Source organism: Cyprinodon tularosa, unplaced genomic scaffold (assembly GCF_016077235.1).
Source record: "Cyprinodon tularosa strain WSP-4 unplaced genomic scaffold, ASM1607723v1 ctg846, whole genome shotgun sequence".
Taxonomy (NCBI): domain Eukaryota; kingdom Metazoa; phylum Chordata; class Actinopteri; order Cyprinodontiformes; family Cyprinodontidae; genus Cyprinodon; species Cyprinodon tularosa.
The window spans coordinates 1-22,750 of record NW_024039614.1 but is presented as its reverse complement, the minus strand read 5'-3'; the positions used below and the strand labels follow the sequence as shown (position 1 = coordinate 22,750).

Here is a 22,750-nt window from a genome sequence, read left to right as displayed (position 1 = left end):
GCTACAAAAAGATTAGCAAGGTGTTGGATGTGAAAGTAACAACTATTGGTGCAATTGTTAGGAAATTTAAAGAGTATAACATGACCATCAACAGACCTCGGCCTGGTGCTCCAAAGAAGATTTCACCTCGTGGGGTGACAATGCTCCTGAGAACGGTCAGAAATAATCCTGCAACCACTCGTCAGGAGTTGGTAAATGACCTGAAGGCAGCTGAGACCACAGTGTGCAAGGAAACAATTTGCAACACTTTGCGCAACAATGGACTAACATCCTGCAGTGCCCGAAAGGTACCCCTGCTCAAGAAGGCACATGTAGAGGCACGCCTTAAGTATGCCAATGATCACCTGAAAGATGAACCAAGTTATTAGAAGGTTCTGTGGTCAGACGAGACCAAAATTGAACTTTTTGGCCTCAACTATACCCGCCATGTGTGGAGGAAGAAAAATGCTGCCTATGACCCCAAGAACACTGTGCCCACCATCAAGCATGGAGGTGGAGGCATAATGTTTTGGGGGTGTTTCTCTTCCAAGGGTACAGGGCTACTTCAGCGCATCACTGGGAATATGGATGGAGCCATGTACCGTACAATCCTGAGGGACAACCTCCTCCCCTCTGCCAGGAAGCTGAAAATGGGAAGTGGTTGGGTCTTCCACCATGATAACGACCCGAAATATACAGCAAAGGCAACAAAGGATTGGCTCAAGAAACATCACATGAAGGTCATGGAGTGGCCCAGCCAGTCTCAGGACCTCAATCCGATTGAGAATCTATGGAGGGAGCTGAAGGTCAGAGTTGCCAAGCAACAGCCCACCATCCTTCCTGATTTAGAGAGGATCTGCTAAGAAGAGTGGGCCAAAATTCCCCGTGGTGTGTGTGCTAAACTTGTGGTTAACTACAACAAACGTCTCACTGCTGTACTTGCTAACAAAGGCTTTGCCACTAAGTATTGACTGTGTTTAGCTAGAGGGATCAAATACTTATTTCCCTCAATGAAATACAAATTAATTAATATATAATCTTTAAAGTTATATTCTGGATTTTCTTTTTGATATTCTGTCTCTCCATTAAACATGCAGAATGATCACATCTTTATTAGTGGGCAAACGAAGAAAATCAGCAAGGGATCAAATACTTCTTGGACTCACTGTATATTAGAATCTGTCCTTAAATTCCAGCCAAACTCATTTAGACAGTAACAGATAAAAACCTTTAGATAAATCAAACATTACCGCCACATATCTGACTCTATAACCATTAACAACTATTTTCATTTCAGACGGAACTATTCACTGACTGGATTATATTAAACTGAACTTCCAATATTCACCACTGTTCGGCACCATTTCCCTTTTTCCTCTGATCACGGAGCAGCCGGCTTGCTTGGTCTCGCAATGAATCCTGGGTAAACCAAGGAAAGCGAGGATACATCGGACCCGTCTAATCTGGCAAAACGAAGGACGCATTTTAAGGCCGCATAAGGAGGAGACTTGGAATCCGACCAGACCTTGGCGCCGCGCTATGACGTAATCGGCCTTCGAATCTGGCCTTCTAAGGACGCGTCCCAGGAATTCAAACAGAGCCTTTGTTTTTCTGACCAAATGAGCTAATTTCATTGGCTAGAAGCTGCTCTGCTGCATCTAGTGTCGATTGCTTTGGCTTCACTTCACCAAAAGGTCAAAACATTTGGAGGCCACTTTTTTTCAGCTGATTTTTCACCAGGTAAAAACATGGTGCAAAAAATTCAGTGTTTAAAATATTGTGTTAGGGAGGAAGGAAGGAAGGAAGGACATGTAACCCCATGGCTGTGTCCGACTGGGGACTATATAGTGGACTTTATAGTGAACTCCGTGAGCTGACCGTTCAGACTGATGATGATCACTATCTTTCACTCCCCATTGCTCACGTGACTCCGCCCCCACCGCGCTGTGCCTGCACCATCTTGGTCATTTGTCGCCGCTGTTGGGTAACAACAATGTGCTACTGTGACAACAGGTCTCATGATTCTAGGACATATCTATTGACCGTAGACATATATCTACTGGCCATGGACTTCTCCAGGTGCATTGTGGGAGTCCACTGCTTTTTCATCCAGTAGACTTTAGGTCATTTAAAATGGCGTAACCACTATACAGGGATTAGGGCGGACGTTCTGACACAGCTTTTTAACAATAAAAATGACCAATCAGCGCTGGTTACAGGTTGTTCTCTAACTGATAAACCAGAAAAGAACAAAACCAGAACTACTGATGGATGATTATAAAGCTCAGCTCAGCAAACATTTAATGTTCATGATATATAGTTCACCTTTAACAGTAGCAGCTCCATCCGGGGTTTAGACTCAGTCTCTGTTGTAGTTTAGTCCAGCTGTGTAGTACCTAAAAACATGATGTCACATGTATGTGGGGGTTGAAAACAGGAAACAAGAACAAATCGTAAATTCATTTGTTTTATTGACTTACATCGACAAATTCAGACGTTTTTAATGACTGTGATCCCCATACCCCTGAACTACCTGAGCCGACTCCCTTCTGCTCAGAGAAGCAGCAGCTCTGGTCCAACGATGCGACCGAGTTTTAGGGCTAGGCCAGAGATTTTTATTTTCTTTAATTACGAGAGTAAAATCACAACATTATGACAATAACTGTCGTTACTTTATGAGATGATTTGGATAAAAGCGTCTGCTAAACGCATAAACATTAAAAACCTAATGTTTTGACATTATAAGGTGATAACACGCGAATAAAGTCCCAATATTACGAGAATATTCATAACATTATGAGAACAAAGTCGCAACATTAAGAGAATTGTCGTAACATTATCAGAATAAAGTTATATTATGAGAATAGTCATATATTACAAGAATAAAATCATAAGATCATAACATTTGTTGTTGTAAAATCGTAAATTTACAACAATAAAGTTGCAACCTTATGAAAATAAAGTTATAAAATTCTGAGAATAAAATCGTGACATTATAAGAGTAGTCATAAATTTATGACAATAAAGTTGCAATATTATCACAAAGTCATAATATTATGAGAATAAAGTTGCAATACTACAAGAATACATTTGTAAAATTAAGAGAATAGTCCTAAAACTCTAAGAATAATGTCATAATATTATGAGAAAAAAAAGTCAAAATATTTTGAGAATAAAGACGATTACAAGAATAAAATCATAACATTACGAAAGTAAAATCGTAAAGTCGCAACATTATGAAAATATAGACATAAAATTCTGAGAATAAAGTCGTAGTATTATAAGAATAAAATTGTGACATTATGAAAGTCGCAAATTTACAACTCATTTATGAGAATTAAGTCGCAATATTGCAAGAATAAGGTCATACATTTACGAGAATAAATTAGTAAAATCATGAGAATAAAGTCAAAACATTTTAAGAATAAAGTCCTAATATTATGAGAATAGTCCTAATATTACGAAATAAAGTCATAACATTACGAGAATAAAGTCATAATAATATGAGAATAAAAGTTGTAATATTATGAGAAAAAAGTCCAAATATGAGAATATAGTCGTGTATTACAAGAATAAAGTCGTAACATTATAACGGTATGAAAATAAAGTAAAAAAATTACGAAAACAAAGTCGTAGTATTATAAGACTAAAATTGTAACATTACGAAAATCGCAAATTTACGACAATAAAGTCACAACATTAACATTACGAGAATTGAGTCGCAACATTACGAGAATAAAGTCATAATATTATGAGAATAAAGTTGTAATATTATGAGAAAAAAAGTCCAAATATGAAAATAAAGTCGTATATTACAAGAATAAAATTGTAACATTATAACAGTATGAAAATAAAGTAATAAAATTACAAGAATAAAGTCTTGGTATTATAAGAATAAAATTGTAACATTACGAAAGTCGCAAATGTGCGAAAATAAATTCACGACATTAACATTAAGAGAATTAAGTCGCAACATTACGAGAATAAAGTCATACATTAACTTGAATACATTTGTAAAATCAAGAGAATTAAGTCAAAACATTAGAAGTGACATTATGAGAGTATTATCTAATGAAGTTATACTTTGACAAATAAGGACTTATATGTCTTTTAGCATCAAACTATTATCAGTATTGGAACTTTAAAACGACTATCTCTCTATGGAAGAAAGCACGCTGGAAACTTTATTGTTACATTATTCCTTTAATATTATGACTTTATTACTGTATAAAAATAAATTCTCTACAGGTCTCTAGACTTGTTGAAAGTGTAAAAAATGAAGAGCAAAGCAGGAGAAATTGTGCATACAGAGATGATTTTATTGAAAGAAAGAGAAGCTAGCAAACATTCCTACCGTATTTTCCGGACTATAAGCTGCTACTTTTTCCCGCACGCTTTGAACTGTGCGGCTCATTAGCAGGTTTCCTAACCGCCAGAGGGTGGAAGTCAAAGTTGGAAATCAAAGCAGCTTAGCACAACAACATGCTAGCAGCAGGCACAATGGAGAAGAAATGTCCCAAATTCAAACATTTTTTACATTTATTTGCTGCCGAAGCAAACAAAGAGACTAGGTTTAGCTCCTAGAGCTGAAATAAAGAGCTGATGAAGCTCCATCTTTCAGTAGAAGCTCTTACTGCTGCGAGCTAACAAGCTAACGGAAGCTAGCATTCATCTTCCTCCCTACTCCAGGGGCTATATGTAGAGCTCCCCCTACAGGTTTGGTGGGAGACATCAGCTAATATCCCGGTGCAGCTTATATATGTACGGTTACATTTTGTGGGCGTGGCTTATAGTGAGTTGCGCTCTATAGTCTGGATAATACGGTATTTAGAATACGGTACAGAAGGTGGGAGGAGCTTGAACTTTGGTACATTCTGGTGAGTCTGACAATTTTTTTTTTTTTTACTCAAAGGCTCCTTTTGTGCAAAGACCCTTTCAAAAGTATTCACACCCCTAAATATTCCCTCGATGATGAAAGGATAATGATGCCTCGGTTAGTGGACCGGTGCTGTAAAGAATGACCGTTTACAGTCGTTAGCGCCGAGAGTTGTTCGGTTTAGGCCTGGGCTTTGACTAGGCCATTCTAAACCACTCTCATCTAAACCATCTACAGTAGCTCTGTGTCAGTCTCCTGAGAGTTAGCCTCAGACCTTGATTAAAGGGGAAGACCGAAGCATGAGTCCACCACCACCTTGCTTTCATAAGAGGTAGAGGTTTGGTCTCATCTGACCGGTGTCACGCTCTTCCACTTCCTTCTCACCGCTGTTCAACAAACAGTAGGAACTGAAAATAGCAACGTCTTAAAAACGCGGATCGTTTTCCTTCCTGTTCCCAGCAGAAGACGGCAGGGGTGTGAATACTTTTGCATCCCGACCAAGTGACACATTAAAAAACAGTGGGTCAATGTGACTCATTCACTACGATACATTCCACATAAAAACATACCCAACAAATAAATAAGTTAGCGATAAACCTTTAATCAGTGCTGGGGACCAGTAGCTAGCTAGCTGCAGGAGCAACTGGGCTAACTGGGGGGAAAGGAGACAGAATCCCAATTTTACTGGTTTAACATAGAAAGGATGTGATGTCACTCAGCTTATGCCACAGGTGGGTGAACATTAGCATAAATGCATGCTCAGGTGAAAACATTCTCATTTCCCTCAGTGAATTCATAACAGCGTAAAAAAGCAGGAAGGGATGTGGGAAAAAACAACTCAAAGCAGCAAATTTAGTTTTTACAGTTAGGGCCAGACTAGAGATTTTTTTTCTATTTTGAGAATAAAGTCATAACATTACGAAAATAAAGTCATAACATTACGAAAATAAAATTGTAACATGGAAATAGTCATAAAATTACAAAAATAAAGTCGTAATACTAAGAAAATAAAGTCGTAAAATTACGAGAATAAAGTCATAATATTAGAAGAAAATAATCATAACAACAATAGTGATAAAAAAGGGAAGCTTCCTTTCTAAAAAGGGTTGTTGTCAGGACTCCTGTCTGGGTGGTTTTGTGTTTTGTGTGTTTGTCTTCCTTCCTCCACCCGGTGGCGCCTGGTCCTGATTCACCTTTTCACACACCTGCGGAGGGTTTCCTCGTTAACGGAGTGCTATTAAGCTGCTGACTGCCACTACCTCGACGCCAGAGTGTTTGCCAGTTTAGGGTACTCTAGCCAAGCTGAGTTTTTTCAACCTAAGTTTTAATCTTGCTGTTTTTGTCTTTGCCGCTCGGCAGGAAGTCATCCTGCAAACTGGACGTTTCGGACCTTCTCTCCCTGGAAGGATCCACTGAGCTTCAAACTGAGCTGGGGATTCAAACTGGAGGTATGGATCCACTTTCCCCCGAGGAATCGTTTGAGTTTCACACTGAGCAAGGGATTCATCTGCACAACAGTCCGTCCAAGTACCGCAGGAAATCTGAGTGGCAGTCAGTTTCTCTGTTCTCCTACAAACAATTGCATTCTGGGTAAACCCTGTCCGCCCTCCACCGAATGAGACAAACACTGGAACACCCCACACCGCCTGGAGTCTAAGAGTCAACCACTTTTCTGGAAACGTGAGTCTGCCAACCTTTTCTCCTCTTTAAGTTGAGAATATATTCTCCCACTGAACTTGAACTAACCGCAATGTCTTCCCCTTGCCCTTCAGTTCTGTTTGAGCAGTGTTCAGAGCAACACTGGAGTCTCCACAAGCTTCTCAATAAACCTGTAAAAACTTTTTCCCCAGTCTCTCTGTTTGGGTTTCTCTGCATGTGGGTCCGAGCTCTTGATAAGAGCTAACTTTATTCTCGTAATATTACGACTTTATTCTCTTAATATTACGACTTTATTCTCGTAATATTTCGACTTTATTCTCAAATTAATAAAAATAAATCTCTGGCCTGGCCCTAATACTCCATTGTACGCTCCATTTTAAACCTGTATCCACTGAAACACGTGCTCTGGGCTAAAAACAAAGCCCTGATCATCAGCCTCCCACCGCCGTGCTTTGCAGCTGGTGTTTGTCTTCTAACACACCGATTTATTCTTCAACCAAATGCCAAAGGTCGTTGTTTTCATCTGGGCTTCATTCAGCTGCATCTTTGCACACCTGGATGACCTTTCCCTTTTCTCTTTAACATTTTTTCCAAAATGGTGGAATGAAAAAACGTTTCTTGTGTTTCTTTTTGGACTACTTAAATGTTGATGTCTTTGCTTTGGTTACTGTTAACTCTGATATGTTATAGTCCACTGGGAGGAGGGCAGTTTAAACCTTAGAAAGTAGGTTTTACTTTTATCAAATGACTTGATGCAGATCTGAGAGGGAAAAAAACATTAAGGTTGGTTACATTCAGATCGCGAAAAGTCTCCATCGATTACAAAATAAAGGCCGTCCATCGATGAAAATACTTCAATTTGATATAAAAACCTCAAACTAGGTTTTAAAATCGGCTATTCGCTTCAAGGTCAGTTGAAAAATTTCCACTGAGAGCATAGCACGGTCAGAAAAAAGGTGCCGTTTACGTGTGCAGTTCCTACACCGGCCACAAGAGGGAGCTGAACTCAGTGCTTTGATCGACATTCTGGTAAAAGGAAAAAGAAATCCAAACTAGGATTTAAAATCAGCTGCTAGCTTTAAGGTTAGTTGAAAAAATTCCCACCGATAGCGTAGCAATGTCAGAAAAACGGCACCGTCTAGGCACGCAATTCCTAAACCTACCAAAAGAGGGAGCTGAACTCGGTGGTATTTTGATTGAAATTCTGCTAAAAAAGAAAAAAAACTTTGAAATAGGTTTTAAAATGAGCTGTTCGCTTTAAGGCCAGTTGAAAAATTTCCTACAATAGCATAGCAATGTCCAAATGACGGCGCCATCTATGCAAAAAGTTCCTAAACTGGCCACAAGAGGGAGCTAAACTCTGTTGAGCTTTGATCGGCATTCTGATAAAAACAAAAACAAAAAAACCCTCTGAACTAAGCTTTAAAATTGGCTGTTCGCTTCAACTTCAGTCAAAAAAATCCCTCCAATAGTGTAGCGATATCAGAAAAATTGCGCTGTCTACACGAAAAGTTCCTAAACGCGCCACAAGAGGGAGCTGAACTCTGTGCTTTGATCGGCATTCTGGTAGAAAAAAAAAAAGAAACTAAACAAGGTACGTTCTTCCTTCAGTTTAGGAGGAAAAGTCAGTTCTCTCCTTGTGTTGAATCGGGTCTCTGACGGGTCGGATCGGATCAGGCTAGCTCTGACATCGGATCCCAGGGCAGTGTAGTGCTTCGGTTGTGAAAGCGTGCAAAACAAGGACAATTGCAACGTAAAGAAGTGATCTCCTTAGAAGGCTGGTCCTGATTTGTGCTGCAGTGTCCCTCTACTGGCCGAGTCCTTGAACTGCGTGTTAGCGAACCAACCAATCGTCAACCGCTACCAGCTTTGAACTGGTTCTCCGGGTTTCAGAGGCAGTGATGTAGCCATTAAAGGCTGACCAATCGCCGCTCCCAACATGGCCGCTGTCTTCACCAACCGGGGGATGGAACAGATGAAGACGGGCCGACTATTCCAGTCCGAAGGTGCTGGTCTCCTCCACGGCAGTCAGCATCTTCTCATAGAGCATGGAGAAGGACTGGTACGGCGGCAGGTCCAGGCGGTTGAAGCAGGTGTGAGCTCTGAGGGGACAAAACCACGGAATTTAGAGCGGTGTCATCGTTTAATACGCCATTATCCTGAACTTTGACCTGTTCACTAACCACCATCTAACCACCACCATGTTGGACCTCCTGGATGAGCTCAGGGTGGTTCTGATAGGTCTGGACCTACAGGATGGCCCTCGCTGTGGTTTAGACGCCTACTTCATGCTGCCAGAAAGGCTCTACTGAAGTAATTTCAGCGTTTTGGGAGCAAAGTGGAACTAATGAGGGTTTCTTCAGGATTTCATATTCTCTCAATCGTCGCAGGTTGTGTTTGCTGGGTATGACAGCTCTGACCAAACTCAGTGGAAACATCTGCAGTCAGTCACCTGGGCAGTGAGGTGATCTTCCCCCACTTCTCCACACAGAACCGCCGCGGTCCGTTGCTGCCGCGCAGCGCAGCGAAGCCCTCGTACGGAATGCTCGACGTCCCCGTCACAAACTCCACAGGAAGAGGAGAGAGAGGGAGGGATCAGAGAGAGGACCACAGCTTTCAGCAAACCTTTCCGTCGCAGGCAGGAGGATTCTGAATGTTCTACAGAACCTTCCTGAACCCTGTCCTCCCACCAGCAGCAGGCCTACCTGCAGCAGACGAAGCCTCTGCTCATTGTTGAAGCGCTCCACGGCTGCCCAGAACCACCGGATCACAATGTGGTTGTCATGGTAACCTGGACACAACACATACTGCTGTAGATCCGCTGAGTGGGTCAGAATAAGGAAGGAAGGAAGGAAATTAGCTAGCTAGCTAGCTTTTGGTCCCCTCTACCTCCTCTGTACTCGGTGTTGTTCCTCCAGTCTGACAGGTCGATCTCGGCCGTCCCAGCGATCACCAGCTCCAGCTCCCTGGCATCGAACACAGACACCAGCCTGGCGTCCACCACCTGGACAAACCGCCAACCGTGAGGCCCCAGAGAACTGACCGACTGCAGGAACCACACAGTCTGACTTTCCCACAGACAGCACCTCATAGAAGCCTCTGACCAGGCTCTCCGTCTGCTGAACCACTCCCCGCTCTATCCTCCACTTCACCATCCGCTCGATGTACTCCTTCTTGTTCTTCTCTGACACCGGGATGTTCCCTCCACCAGGCTTCAGCTCCCGCTCTGTGATCTGCACACACCAAAGTTCAAAGATCATTTGGAATCTCCTCTCTCTCTCCCATTGGTTCTTATCTCCCCTTACTGTCTCTCCTCCCTTTCTGTTCCCTTTCTGTCTTAATGGTCTGCTTGTTGGGCTACCAGCTAGCTCTGGGACATCTATTCCCAGACAAAGACCATGTCCTTTGGACAGATTTGCCAAGAACATGCTTGAAAAACAATCTCTACCAACCACATGGAGGCGGGAGTGTAATGGTGTGGGAGGCTTTTCTGCATCCATCATTATAGAAAAATAGACTCTCATTTTTTACTCTACTAGAACATCCAGAAGCAAAATGTCTGACCTTAGAGTCCGACACTTTGGTGAGTCCTAGTCAAAGTTCCTGCACCCCTTCACATGCCCTGTTCCCGTTCCTGACCAAACCCTTCAGCGCTTCCCGACCAGCAGGCAGCGTCGGAGTCACACCTGTCCAAACACTTCCTCGTTGACGGTAAAGGTGAGGTCCAGCATCTCTTCGATGTCATTGTCCTTCATCCACTGGAGGGACTGGTGGAACTCCTCGTCCAGGTACTCCAGGTCGCTCAGGTCGCAGGGGCTGCAGGGCGGTAAAACAACCAATGAGGGACTGGAGGTGAATGAGTGAAAGAGCGTGAGCTGCGTGCGGACGTACATGCGGAGGAGGCCTTTGTAGAAGGGTCTGGTGAAGAAGGCATCCAGCAGATACTGGTGGATCAGAGCTAGACCCAGAATGCGGCCGCTGAAGCGGAACCTGAGGCACACAGAAGAAGAACCGGCTTCATGACCGTACTGAAAGAAAACGTAACATGGCCGCTCCTCCTCCTCTCCATCCTGGTGACACAGATCAGGGCAGCTAAAGCTCAACACCATCAAACCTTTGATCTTCCTGTTAAATCCAGAATAGAATTATGGAAATAAGCATCAACTAATGTAGTGATCGATAATCATTACATGTAGCATAGAGACGGTAAAACATGCCTTAGCTGACAGAGCGACCCACTTAGAGCAGTAACTACATCAAAAGTGTAAAAAGAAATTGCAATTCAGATTTTAAAAAAGTATTTCCATCTGTCAATATTCTCCATCCAGAACTCCTCAAGTGGCTTTCATTTCATAAAAAATCTTCTTTAAGGAACCTTTGGCTATCTGATTATTAATCAATTGATCGAAAAACTAATCGACAGATTCATTAATTTGCAAAATAATCACTAGTTGCAGCTCTAATCTCTGCAGTTATGCTGCTGTTGGCTTAGTCCACTGGAGGACCACGTTTCCTCACTTTTCTTCCTTCTACCTGTATTCTATGTTGTGCATTGGCACTATAAAAATAAACTGAACTGAACCAATTAGATCTCTGCCTCTAGTGGTTAGGTTCAGGGTCAGGCAGAGCCCTCAAAAAGATGTTAAAGGAAGAACATTGTGTTTGTGTAGGGTATTACCATTCATGATGATTGTCTACAAAGGCGGACATGGGGCTGATCTGAACGGTATACGTGTCGTTGGCTGAATATTCAAACAGACCATAATATGGATTGAAGAGTTCCCTAGAAACCAAGAAGAAGAACTCCCTCGAAGGCCCGCTGTAGTCCAAGCTGTAACGACACATGTCCAGGTTAATGTTTGATGGACATCTTTTAGACTTTCCTCGCGACGGTTTCCCTGCTCGGTGACCCACCCTTCCTCTCCGGCAAAGCTGACATAGAACTTGCTGCGCTGCAGGTCTTTCCTGGAGTAGCACATGATCTGATTGAAGGCGTCTTCCAGGATGTGGTCTCGACGGATACTCAGTCTACACAAACATGGACATGGAACCCAAACCATGAACCCAAAGGGAGTGAGAAGACGCAAACAGACTCATGCAGATGGGAATTTACTCACTTTAGCTTCCCGGGGCCTTGGCCGTAGCCTTTGGTTTCGAGTTTCCTGTAGAAGTTGCGCAGTTTAGCCTCAAAGTCTCTCTTGTAAGGAGCTGGGGCTCTGGCGTTGGCGCGCTGAGTTCCTGCAGAGAGAGACATGACCAGAGGCGTTTTCAGGACCCGTCCCTTCCACTTCCTTAAAGTTATAGAGGAATAAGAGGTCCTCCTAATTGTCAATCAGTCTGGTGATATCTTTACGTACGGCCGTCCTATGTACTCGTCCCGTTAGCTATCTTTTCCTACAGCAGACAGTACTGCAGACAGGAGGCCTCTGATTGGTCAATTCTACATCCGCTCTACACTATGCGTATTTCCTGTTTTGACCTAATGGCAGAAACTCTGGCTGTAGTGCTGTCCACAATGCCTGGCACACCTCAGACACTGTCCCAGACACAGTGCAGGACGCTAGTTTGTAACTTTGAGCGACGGTCTGTTAGTTTGCACCGGAAGGCAAAACACGCTGCGCCACGGCCAGTTTTTGGGAAACACTCACGGGTGAACTGTTTGTTGGCTGGTGTTGGATGACGGGTTGTAGACGGTGAAAAAGCTCATCAAACGGACGCACAGACACCCACAATCCTAGCTAGTTGCTGACTGTCCCTCTTGCGTTGTGGCGTGGAATAACAGAGCGCAGACCATGTTTCAAAATTGGGCATAAATAAAAAATGTCTGCGTCACACCTGTGACAAACTAACTGCGACACACTGCTGCGGGAGGATACACAGCCCTTAATAACAAAGACGACGCAGGCACCGTGCGGTGGAGGAGGAGTTACGTAACCAATGTGGGAGCAAAAAGCAGTGATCATCTGTCCAAACGGTAAGTTAACTGAGTTCGCTATAAATTTAGGGGTTAGAGCGGACGTTCGGTAAGCTTGTATCATGGTAGGCTCAAAATGGTAGAATTCTTTTAAGACAAGAAGAAGAACAATTTAAACGATTCAGTCAATTTTGTCCTCCGGAGGGTGGGAACATTTATGGACAAGTCGAATCTTAGTTTTATCCCCCTGGAATGGCGGGCCCATATGAAGCTGTATTTCTACCCTAGCACCAAGTGCTATTTCAAAATCTAGATGGTGTTTGAATGTGCCATTGTTTAAATGGCCAAAATCGTCTCTGATACTTAAACAGGAAAAAGATACTTTCATAAAGATCTCTAGGCTCACAAGTTATCCTACGTGCAGGTCACCAGTTAAGAATCTTGTTTTTGCCAAGATTCGTACGTGACCTCCAGCATGTACTGTTTCTGTGTGCTAGGGTTCAAACACCCTGTCCACTGTTTTCTTTGTGTGTTGCTAAGTATTTATTGTTAGGATTCCAGGTTGTGGGGGTTGTTTTTTGTACCCAAGGTTAGTCTGCCTGTCCGCCCTCCAACGAGTTCTTCAAGTCAAGTCAGCTTTTATTGTCACTTTCTTCATATGTACAAGACATACAAGGGAAATTAAATTATGTTTACATCTCTTTTAGCCTTTTTCCCTACGTTCCCTGAACTGATCATTGTGATCTCCCCCTCAGAGTTTCCGGTTCTGGTTCACCAGTCCGCCGAGGTCCAACAGTGTTACCCAGTTGTATATCTCTCAGTCTGTGTTTTTGTAAACCACAGTAAACCTGTAAACTTTTACCCTTGGCTTCTGAGTGTGTCTCTGCATGTGGGTGAGATCCTTAAAACCCATCATGACATGTATAAGGCCTTGAAATATGTTTACACAGTGTGAACATTATATAGCCCCATCACCATGAGCTTGTGCATGCTCTTGTAAGTGTTTAATAAGCGTTCCTTCTTGGGAGTGGGTACAGGGTTTGAACTGGCGACTAATAACAAAGATGGCGCTGGCACCGCGCAGTGGAGGAGGAGTTACGTGGCCAACAGAGAGCAAAAAGCAGTGATCATCCGTCCAATCGGTAAGTGAAATGAGTTCACTATAAAGTCCACTATATAGTCCGTGCTCTATATAGAGTTAGCCAAAGAAGCTGCTATTTTGAGATGCTAAGCCAGATTTTTTAGCATCTGGACCAAAACATAATCCTGCAAAACTACAGGCCCGTTACAAACCTTCCCTTCAGCTTAAAGGTATAGAGGACGGTCTTTTATTTCCGGGTGGATCATCTAAATAATTGGTCCTCCAAATTGTCAATCAGTCTGGTGATTTCTTTACGTAAGGCCGTCCTACGTGTCCGTCCCCCGTTAGCTATCTTTTTGTCAGACAATCTGTGGTGAGCTATGGTTTCAGACAGTCACTGAAGCTCACCGTTCTCACAGCGTTTCTTTGAAAATGGCAGAGGCTCGTAAGAGAAAAGTGTCTATGAAGTGTATAAGAAGAAAAGAAAGGCCTCAGAAGAGGCAGATATATCTCAGAATACTCTGCGTGGAGAGGTCTCCTCGCACAACTAAGCTTGTATGAGCTATGAGAACAGCAACTTTTAAACAGAGCGTGCATGAGGAGAAATGGGCTCATGCACGCTCTTCCACATGTTAAATAGGCGGTCCTTTTCAGGAGCGGGTACAGGGTTGTGCATTTTTTTAAAAAGTGCAGAGGGCGGGACCTTTCAAAAATTCACGAAATTTCTCCAGAATAGCTATAAGGCATGAGGTTCCATCATAATGACATACCTGGGGAGTTCTGTGGAGAGGAAACGGGGGACCCCCGAGATGATGGGCAGTAGCTGGGGAGGAGTAAGGCATGAGGAGGCACGTAAGACATCACTTCATCTTCAAACAGACTGCATGGGGAGACAGAGAGAGAGAGAGAGGCTTAGGTACCGAGGTGAGTTCAGGAAAGGAAAGGAGGCCTGCTAAGGATCAGCAGAGACGTCTCACCTCAGCAGAATGACGAGGTCGGCGTCTCCAGACAGCCGGGTCAGTCCTGACACTCCATCTGTGCGGATCAGCTGGACCTTCTCCCTGAATCCACATCCAACATGACATCAACAATCATCCAGGAGATCATTCATCCCACTTCCACCTTAACCTCTTAATATCCACCTCATTTTGGGAAATTCTCGTATATTCTGCGTACCCAAATGGAAAAGCAAATAACGGAGGAACTGTAAGCTCAAATTACATGTGTGATACATTATTTGAAAGCTACACCCTCTAGTTTCTGAATATATACATAGAAATTGGGTGAGCAAAACAACCAAGCTGCATCAGTTCAAACAAGACTCAAAGTTGTTTTTTTATTCTCGAAGTCTTTTTATGAACAGCACTTATAAAGTCATGCTTCTTGTGGCTGCTTTGTCATGGTACATTTTGACATGCTGCTCTATCTGTGTTAAATGTGCTTTAGTGCTCGCTGTGTCCATAAAGTGAACTTGGTGGTTGAATTGTGGAGAATCTAAGCTTTCCAACGATGTCTAACATGTCTATATTGGCAAACATTTTACCTGTGTAATTTTCATGCATTCCGAGTTATTATATGTAAACGCTTTAAAACGGGTCGCCGGCGACCCGGTGGGTTTTGAAAGGTTAAATTCATCTCAACTCGAAACAATAGAAGGTATTCGTGATCATTTGAAGGACTCGGGTTCCATCTGACATTAAAACAGACTAAAATTTAAGGACTTCTATCGACTCAATGCCAGAGTAATGAGAGAAGAAGCCATTACTCCAGCTGAACCAAGAGCTTCACAATCAACACCGAGGCCATTTCTTAATTCACAAGAATGCAAATACGAACTTGTGTCCTCGCCAAGCCTGTTCTTGAGAAGAACACAGGAAAGTCTGGACTCAGGGAGAAAGGGAGCACGCAGAATAAATCTAGATCAACTGGAACAGAAGCGTACTAATGACGTTAGATCTGGCTGCTGAGGATGGGCTAACCTTAGCCCTGGATGCTAAGGACATGCTAACCTTAGCCCTGGCTGCTGCAGACTGGCTAACGTTAGCCCCGGCTGCTAAGTTAGCCCTGGCTGCTGCAAACGGGCTAACATTAGCCCTGGCTGCTGCAGACAGGTTAACGTTAGCCCTGGCTGCTGCGGACAGGCTAACGCTAGCCCTGGCTGATGCAGATGGGCTAACACTAGCCTTGGCTGCTGCAGACGGGCTAAGGTAGCAGCCGGGGATGCCGTAGAGGGACTAACATTAGCCCTGGCTGCTGCAGACGGGCTAACATTAGCCCTGGCTGCTGCAGACGGGCAAACATTAGCCCTGGCTGCTGCAGACGGGCAAACATTAGCCCTGGCTGCTGCAGACGGGCTAACGTTAGCCATGGCTGCTGCAGACAGGTTAACGTTAGCCCTGGCTGCTGCAGACAGGTTAACGCTAGCCCTGGCTGCTGCAGATGGGCTAACACTAGCCTTGGCTGCTGCAGACGGGCTAAGGTAGCAGCCGGGGCTGCGGTAGAGGGACTAACATTAGCCCTGGCTGCTGTTGAAGGGCTAATGTTTGGCCTGGCTGCTGCGGCCAAGGCTAACGTTATCCTTGGCTGCCGTAACCCTCATAGTTCTGCTGGTTGCCATGGTCCTCTCAGCTTTGGAATTTTTTTTTTAATTACACATTAAATCAGTAAATGTTCCATATAGTGAAGCTTAATGTATAATATTCTCGCCTCAAATGATCTTAAAACGTACTTTATAGAACAACAACAACAGAAACAAGAACTTTTAACTTAATAACAAGAACATGTGCAAGAACACCATCCAGGGACTTTGGCTGTTTCTCAATTTACTAGAAAGCGAGCGCGTTACTCGTGTTCTCGCCAAGTCTGTTCTTAAGAAGAACACAGGAAAGGCTGGACTCGGGGAGAACGGGACGCAGAATAAATATAGGACAATTGGAACAGAAGTGTACTTGTGACATCGCCCCACACTCAGCTCGCATTTCACCTCCTGTTTTTAATAGTCTCTAGTTCATAATAAATGATTACTTTTTCATTTAATGGGTTAATAATAATGAACACAGTCAGGTAAACACAAATCAAATGAACATTTTGAGAAATAGAAATGCTTCATATTGGACAGCTCCAACCAAACAGAGAGAGAAATGCATCGGCCGCCGTCTACATACCTGAGTACGTGGTTTCGGCTGAAGTCCGGCTGTCTCTCCTGCAGGATCTCAAAGATGTTGGGTTGTCGAAGAAAAGCCACAATCTTGTCGTTGTAGGCTAAACAGACGAGGAACAAACAGTAGAGTTAAAAACAATGTTTTATCATCATCGGATTCCCTCCAAAAGCTCTGTCCGACGATGTTTTGGTTGATGTCGAAGGATCCGTATCCTCTCTGCGCTGTGTGGCAAACCTTTTAGCAACTCTTTATTTACAAAGTTACTTATAAAACCAGGTATTAGCTCCTGTAAGGAGCTTAGAAAAACAGCATAAAGGACCTTTAATGTTTTATATTTTAGCACAACTACCGTCCTTAGTGAGGTTTAGAACAAAGCTAAAGCTAACTTCCCAAAGACAAAATGTTATTTAGTCTAAATCTGGTGGGTCCGTCATAGTCTGAATTACTCCAGAAATAGTTGTTGAGAATTGGGCTTTGTTTGGTCAGTCGGATTTTGTCCTACTTTAGTCGAATAAGAGATGTTTTCAACTATTAAAAAATTACAGCTCTTCACTTTTAAACCAAATGTAGACGTCATTTGGACGTAAATCATGGTGTTGTTCAACCAATTTTTGCTCGGTGGAACACAGTGATCACTGCAGGATGAGGCTGAGCGTTGGTAAGATAGAAATAACTTAATACCGATAAAATAATCCGTCCAGTAAGAGAAAAGATCGGCATACTGACCCACAGGGACAACCTCCTGGCACTGTCCTCTGCTGGAGGAGGTGAAGGTGCTGGATGGGCGTGGCAAAACGGGAGGACCAGGATGACGCGTATCTTCACCCGCCTGATTAACCGAGAGCAAAAGAGAAAAACCTGGTGGGTTCTTGTGAGGTCCAAATTAACAAATAAACTTTTTTGCCTTTATTTTTCACTCTAGAACTTGGTAAATATTCATCCATATATGATCGCATCTCTGTATCACTTAGAAACAAACCATATTTGACGCTAAAGGCAAAAGAAACAATAATTCTGGCTTTTCTTTAGTGGTAATTTTGTTTGTACTGATTTTTTTGGGGGCTTGTCTGGGATTTACCACACGGTTCTGCACCATGCTGTTTGAGGTCTGAGGGAGCTCATTTCTTAGCCAGGACCAAAGACTTATATTTTTGGTAATTTTACTTTGAACAGATATGATGGACTCAGTCAACCGCCCTCTGTTGCTATGATGGTATGTATAAGAGATGCATTCAACTGTAAAAACCCATAAGATGTTCCTCTATATGCCAAAGAAGGGTGAGAAATAGATACTCCTGCAGTCTTACCAGCTGCCGTGGGCTGACCTCCCCAGCGCTGTGGCTGCGCTGCCGGGTCAGGTGTCGGCGGTGAGCTAAAACGCTGGGCCGCGAGCTCTGAACGGGAAGGCGAGGATCGATGAAGGTGGTGGCACGGCAGTTATGGTCCACGAAGAAAGGCTGCATATGCACAAAAATAAGACACCAGATCACAATCGGAACAGCTGTGGCGGATACGCTCCTTGGTTTGACGGCTGCACCTTGCCGCTGTGGTCGTGCTTCATTTCCCAGCCTCTGGGCAGCTCCAGCTGTTTGTTGGCGAACATGTTGAGGAACGCCACCAGGTCGCGGTTGTGTTGGTAGCGCTCATAGTGGTGCGCGTCTCTGCGGACCTTACTGATCATGTGCTTCAGACAGGTGTTAGTGGTGAACATGCGGTAGGCACTCTGAGTTCACAGGTAGAAGAAGAAATAGAGAAATTATTGATCTGGAAAATATCCCCAAAAAATGTACACGTATTTCATTCAATAGGGTTTCAGGAAATATGATGAGTTTGGAGAAACAGGAATTATTTGATCAATGCTACGCAAGTAGCTTAGCTTAAACACAGCATCTTTATTATCAATTTAATCAGAACCAGCTGGGTTATAACTGGACCCGTTGGTTCTGTTTGAAGTGTTTACATACAGGGTTGGAATGCAGCACAGTGAAGAAGTCGGGGCTGGTGAGGAACTTGGCGCTGGGGGACTGCAGCAGCAGGGAGATCCGAGACCTGGCGCCAGCTGGAGCCGCGCTGTTCTCCCTCCGGAGCTCTGAGAGGTGGAAGAGGGCAAAATGTCAGCAAGAACGGAGGCGTTCAGGCTGAAAAGGCGGGTTTTAAATCCGTCACTGGCCTCAGATGGTTCGGCTAGTGCAGGCTAGGTCAGGCTAACTCAGGCCAGGTCAGGCTAACTAAGGCTAGGTCGGGGTAACTTAGGCTAAGTCAAGCTAAGTCAGACTAACTCAGGCTAGGTCAGACTAACTTGGGCTAGGTCAGGCTAACTCAGGCCAGGTCAGACTAACTCAGGCTAGGTCAGGCTAACTCAGGCCAGGTCCGACTAGGTCAGGCTAACTCAGGCTAGGTCAGACTAACTCAGGCTAGGTCAGACTAACTCATGGTAGGTCAGGCTAACTCAGACTAGGTCAGACTAACTCATGGTAGGTCAGGCTAACTCAGGTTACGTCAGGCTAACTCGGGCTAGGTCGGGGTAACTTAGGCTAAGTCAAGCTAGGTCAGGCTAACTCAGACTAGGTCAGATTAGGTCAGGCTAACTCCGGCTAGGTCAGACTGACTCAGACTAGTTCAGGATAGCTGATGTAGCTTTGAGGTGCTCAGTTTTAAAGGAAAGAGCATTAACTTTACATCTACACAAAAATATTAATCGATATTACATCTACAGCCACATAAAAGTTTTACATTTACTGAAACAAATATCAACAAATAATTTTTTTTTTTTTTGGACAGGTCCAAAATAGATAATAATTTTTTTTTGGCTACAACTCTAACAAGGAAATGAAGCGATTCTTCATGGAGAGGAATTGTTGGTTAGCTATAGTTGGTTAGTTATTGTCTCCAGATGCTAGTAGCTCAATGATGGAGCCTTGCAGAGGAGCAAAGAGAGGAAGAATGCTGAATATTAGAAAAAACGTTGCACCCGCTAATGCTAACCTTTTGTTAGCATTGTCTTAACCTGATCCGTACCTGAAGGACAATCCGTACCATCAGCTTATTTGCGCATGTGCAAGCAGATTGAAGCTAGGTCACAATAATTATGTAGAATGCTAAAGACTTTTCTGAGGCAATCTGATGCTTTTCACATTCTCCGCATTTTCTCTGTTTCTTTCTTTAGATTACACACCATATACCACAAGGTTACCGGGAAAGGAAAAAAATAAAACTCAAAAAGACTAGATTAATGTTTAAATCCAAGGCCGAAAAAGTTAGCGCCCACGAGTGAATAAACGAGTGAATAAGGTGAATGTGACTGGTCATTTATCAAGGAGGCGGGATTGTTGTGGTGGAAGGTTCGCAGGCATGTTTGATTGTGGCCGGTTTGTAGGAAGCATCTTGCTAACCAGTTAGCATCTTAGTGCTAGCAGGTTCCCAATGGGAAATTCCATTGGGACCAAGTAGCACTAAATCGGTGACTTAGAAACGACGCTGTCAAGGAACGCTATGGACAGCGGAAACATGCAAGAGGAGGAGAGTTTAGTGTCGGAGGTCGTGGATGAGTCTCCTCCGTCATCCATTTTTTATTTACAGGAGGAAAGCAGGAATGAAGATGTTGTGGAATATATATATATATTCTTTTTTACAATTTTGGTAAAATTGGTGCTCTAAGTGGGTTTCTCTGTCAGATAAACGCACGTTTTAGAGTCTTTACACTCAAATAAAATTTTTTCAGGATCCTGGTCTTTAGACACTGGATGACCCAACTTACATCTTTCTTACGCCTTGTTTTCACTCAGGGGTGTGGTTTGTGTTTCTCTGCCAATAGGTGGCTCTATTAGGCCAGTATCTCCACCCTGACCGAACCAAACCGTTATTCTTTGGAGCGGCCTCAGAGGTAGGAACATTAACAAAAACAAAAAAAGCAGATTTTAAGACAGGATTTTTTTGTTAAAAAATTTTTTTTCAAAATGTTGGGACAATATCGTCCAATAAATAGTACATTAATATACATGTTTAAGCCAGAATGATTTGACATTTAAATATGACTTCCCTTTGACTTTGAAAGGAGAAATTACCCATAATTCTTTAATTTCCACAGAAAGAGCACAAAACGTAGTGAAGAACTGATGGTTTCGCTTTAGATGACATAAACAGGTTCCTCTGACGGCTTAGGTATTTATCATTTACAAGGATGTGAATTTGAGCCCTGGCCTGCCACACATCATTTTTTGGTGTACAGACATTGCTCAGCAGCCCCACCTATTGGTGAAAGTTTACTTCTTTAATAGAAGCTCTGAATCTTCTGAAAGCTTCTAGTCCTAAGTAAAGGCCAGAGGAATTTAGCTGAAATGATACCTAACGACATGGAGGGTCTCTGCTGGTTAAATATGTGCAGACTCAATAAAAACACTCTGGTATTTTTTTTTCTCCGTCACTACCTGGAACAGACGGCTGCATGTCGGTCTCATCCCCGAGCAGCTCGCCGGCTGGCGGCTCCTCCTGTCTGCTGTCGTTGGTTATCGTCCTCCGGATGCTCTGATACCTGCAGAGGAGCAGTTAAGGCTAACCGTTAGCTTAACGTCATATAAAAGGTTAGCTTTCGCCGTTAGCGTCCCTTCGTGGTTCTGACCTGCGGTTCAGCTGCTCCATCTGCTGTATGGAGCTGGACCTCTGCAGGGTCTGCGGGGCGGGGGGAGCGGTGGGACGCTGCCACGTCGTGGTTCTGTTGACGTGATCCACGTAAAAGACGCGTCCGTGACTGTCGATGCGAGCCTCCCAGTCTGGATGGGCAGAAACATAAACCCCCCCGATGGGTAACAAGATCCAAACATCTTAAACAATTCTACTGAAATGTCGTATCGCAAAACTTTAAGAAAATGTAAAGATATTTCTGCTGTAATACACCCCCTCTGCCAGAAGGGGGCTCATCTGAGTCATGCTAGGTATCATGAGTTTCTACGGTAACAAACTACCCTGAAGATAAACACCCTATGAAAGCAAAGGTCTGGTAGTGTTTGAGATAACCCTGTAGGGCATGCGCACACCCACTAGGTGGCAGCGGCTCGTCCACTCTCTGATAGCGGCTGATGTCGTGGCGGACGGAGGGCAGCGATCGCACAGAAGGATGGCTGTTCACCTGAGCCGTGGCCCCTGTATCAAACAAACCACAATCAATTAGAATCCAACATGATCGTAAACTTTTCCTCTTTCATATCAGCGTCATCCTTTCTTCGCATTTTAACAACGTACAATTTTATCGTAGCTAGTAGCAGGAACCCTGCGGAAGGATGGTTTCAAACTGTCGACAAAAACTACTACAGGAGGGCTTGCTGGACCCATCCAGGAGGTCATTGTGATGAAACATTAACCAACAGCTATGATAAAAAGTCAACCAATGGCAACACTTTGGTCCCGTGGAAGCTAAGCTAAGACCATAGCGCCTCAGTAGGAGCAGAGTTAACGGTAGAGCGAAGGAGGAGGACTGATGGGAAGAAAGCTCACCAATCTCTTCATCCGCCATTATTGACCTTGCTTCGCTGGGTCTGGCCCCGGGCCCCTGCTGGTGCTGAGGCTGGCCTCCAGATGCCTGCATGGACTGCCTCCTCCAGACCTCTGCTCCTTTGCGCCCCCCTTCTTCATCTCCGCCTTCAGCTCTCATGCCCTCTGAACATAGAAACAATACAGCTAGATGAGTACCAGCTCTACAGAAGCAGCCATTAAAAATGGCCGTTTCCAATCAAAAGCCAAATGGCAGCAATATCCCCTCCAACTTCCAGCCACTGGCCTTCTCCTTGGCGTGAATATTTTTTTTACTCTGACTCCCCCCTTTCACTGAATTACAGGGTCTGACCAGGAGATGGCGCTGCTCTTTAGATCTAAATGTCCACAAATCATGACAGAAAGAATAGTTCAGTACAAAGATTGATGTATAATAAGGAATTGAAGGGGACCAGCCAAGGACCAGGGGCCAACCTAAGAGCAGCCAAGGACCAGCCAAGGGCCAGCCAAGGACCAGCCAAGGGCCAGCCAAGGACCAATCTAGGACTAGCAAAGGACCGGTCAAGGGCCAAACAAGGACCATCCAAGGGTCA

The 22,750-nt window shown here is 43.9% G+C and overlaps 1 protein-coding gene across 1 annotated transcript; it reads right to left on the bottom strand.

Annotated features, from left to right (window-relative positions):
- Positions 1–7,147: 7,147 nt before the first annotated feature.
- LOC119775034 (E3 ubiquitin-protein ligase HECW2-like) lies at positions 7,148–22,322 on the bottom strand (the record flags this gene model as incomplete). Its single annotated transcript, XM_038272888.1, has 21 exons — positions 7,148–8,616; positions 8,967–9,079; positions 9,220–9,305; positions 9,404–9,518; positions 9,601–9,747; positions 10,201–10,330; positions 10,406–10,504; positions 11,193–11,345; positions 11,429–11,542; positions 11,632–11,752; positions 14,280–14,389; positions 14,487–14,570; positions 16,674–16,770; positions 17,397–17,499; positions 17,978–18,127; positions 18,208–18,393; positions 18,635–18,759; positions 21,098–21,201; positions 21,289–21,439; positions 21,708–21,809; positions 22,161–22,322. Coding segments are annotated over 21 exons (2,564 nt in total), but the record flags the coding sequence as incomplete, so codon positions are not given.
- Between the last annotated feature and the right edge of the window lie 428 nt (positions 22,323–22,750).